Source organism: Nicotiana attenuata, unplaced genomic scaffold, assembly GCF_001879085.1.
Source record: "Nicotiana attenuata strain UT unplaced genomic scaffold, NIATTr2, whole genome shotgun sequence".
Classification (NCBI taxonomy): domain Eukaryota; kingdom Viridiplantae; phylum Streptophyta; class Magnoliopsida; order Solanales; family Solanaceae; genus Nicotiana; species Nicotiana attenuata.
Window position 1 is genome coordinate 1 of NW_017696033.1, and position 2,095 is coordinate 2,095.

Sequence of the window (2,095 nt, forward strand, 5' to 3'; positions counted from 1 at the left end):
GGCAAAATAAAGGAAGAGGCACTGAGGACCTATCTTTTCACATATTCTTCTTCTTATAATTCTTTGAGTTTGGATCAGCTTGCAGGGATGTTTGACCTTTCAGATTCACAGATCCATAGCATCGTGAGCAAAATGATGATTTCTGAGGAGCTTCATGCAAGCTGGGATCAACCATCCCGATGCATGGTCTTTCACGATGTTGAGCATACAAGACTGCAGGCTTTGGCATTCCAGTTGACGGAAAAGCTGTCAGTATTAGCAGAAAGTAATGAAAGAGCAACAGAATCGAGGATAGGTGGTGGTGGATTGGAGGGCAATCCCCTGAAGCGCCGGGACGGCCAAGATTATGCTGCTGCAGCTGCTGGTGCTGGTAAGTGGCAGGATTTCTCCTTCTCACAAGGCAGACAAGGTGGTGGTGGTGGCCGAACAGGATATGTAGGTGGTAGATCAGCTTCTGGGCAAGCATCGAGGGACCGTACTAACCAGGCCCGGGGGACTTACGGTGGTCAAGGCTCAAGATATCAGAGTGGTGGAGGTGCGAGGGGAAGTCAGATGGATGGATCAGGTCGCATGGTTAATCTTAACAGGGGGGTCCGCACTTAGAGAGCTGTGCACAAAGTTTTGCATAAGAGAGAATCACAGAGCACTTTGAGGTCCTGGTTGTAGTAAATTTATAGCTTTCTTTGTTTCATAACTCAAACGTTTCATTGTGTTACATTGTTTTCAGCGACTTTGTAGCATCCTTTGGCAATGCTTTACTGCTTCTCTCACTTAATGACATTCATTATGTTGGGTACATTCCTTTTTAATGTAATCTGCATCGATTATTAGCTGGTGGTACGTACAACCTAGAATTTTGTCACCTTCAAAGTTGTTTCTTCTTTTATTCTTCGCTAGATAATGCACGATAGTAATTGGGAGATTAGGTGTATCACTACAAGATTAGGGAAAAAGTTGTTTTTTCAGGAAGTAATCAGAGGCTGAAAACCGTAATTCCCTGTATGAGAGTGGTGCAGATTAGGCCATAATTTCATGAGTGTAATAAAGCAAATTCAAATCTGATTGCGCCAAAGGCCAATATGACTATGTACAGTAGTTCAGAATCTCGTATGTATATCTATTGAAACTGCCCTTGAACTATTTAAAATTAAGCAATATTGATCTATTAAACTTTTTGTCTAATGTTACTCCTGCGACCGGCGCTCAATCGAGATACCCAGGTCGAGCAAGCCTGCACAGCCATCTACCCAACTCACCCATGAATAAAGGCCAAAATTTCACGGTATAGCCAGTTTTTGGACTGGTCAATCAAAAATAGCCAGCGTTTACCAAGTCAATGAAAAATAGCCACCGTTTTGCTGCTATAGAGACCGGTCCAGCATAATATACTGGAGTTCGGTGCACTTGTGTATGAACTCCAGTATATTATGCTGGACCGGTATACTTTGCTGGCTCCAGTATAATATACTGGAGACTGGAGCGCTGGTACTCAAAACTCCAGTATATTATACTGGACCATTATACTTGCTGGAACTCCAGTATATTATGCTGGAGTTCTAGTGTATTTATGCTGGAGCTCCATCATATTATGCTGGAGTTCCAGCATACTATCCTGGAACTCCAGTATAATATACTGGAGTTCAAGTATACTTATGCTGGAACTCCAGCATAATATACTGGAGTATTTTCCGGGTTTTGAACAGTGTTTTCGCTCAGATTTATCTTTACATAAAAAGTGGCTAAATTTCGATTACTTTTGAAATTGAGCTATTTTTGAACGGCCAGTTGTAAATCTGGCTATTTTTAAAAATCAAGAAGGATACATATTCATTAATTAGACAATAAGAGGTCATGTGAATAGCACCGGTTCATTTTCCATTAGTTACGTTATTAACAAGTCTCCAAATTAGTACACTATACATTCTTTTTTTTTAAATTATTTTTTTTAGGGGGAATTCAATTTGAGAACCCCCTCCAAAAATAGGCGTATGCCACTATTTTCGGTGCACACACGGTATTCTTTAGTAAAAGGCGAAAAATAGTTCGCTTTGTGCTCACCGCGCGGCTGCGTAGTACACTATACATTCATAGTTGA

The 2,095-nt window shown here is 41.1% G+C and overlaps 1 protein-coding gene across 1 annotated transcript; it reads left to right on the forward strand.

Annotated features, from left to right (window-relative positions):
- Positions 1-6: 6 nt before the first annotated feature.
- LOC109222658 (eukaryotic translation initiation factor 3 subunit C-like) lies at positions 7-842 on the forward strand. The gene has a single exon (XM_019386986.1). It carries the CDS (start codon positions 88-90, stop codon positions 601-603), a length of 516 nt encoding a protein of 171 aa, XP_019242531.1. The 5' UTR covers positions 7-87; the 3' UTR covers positions 604-842.
- Positions 843-2,095: the final 1,253 nt, after the last annotated feature.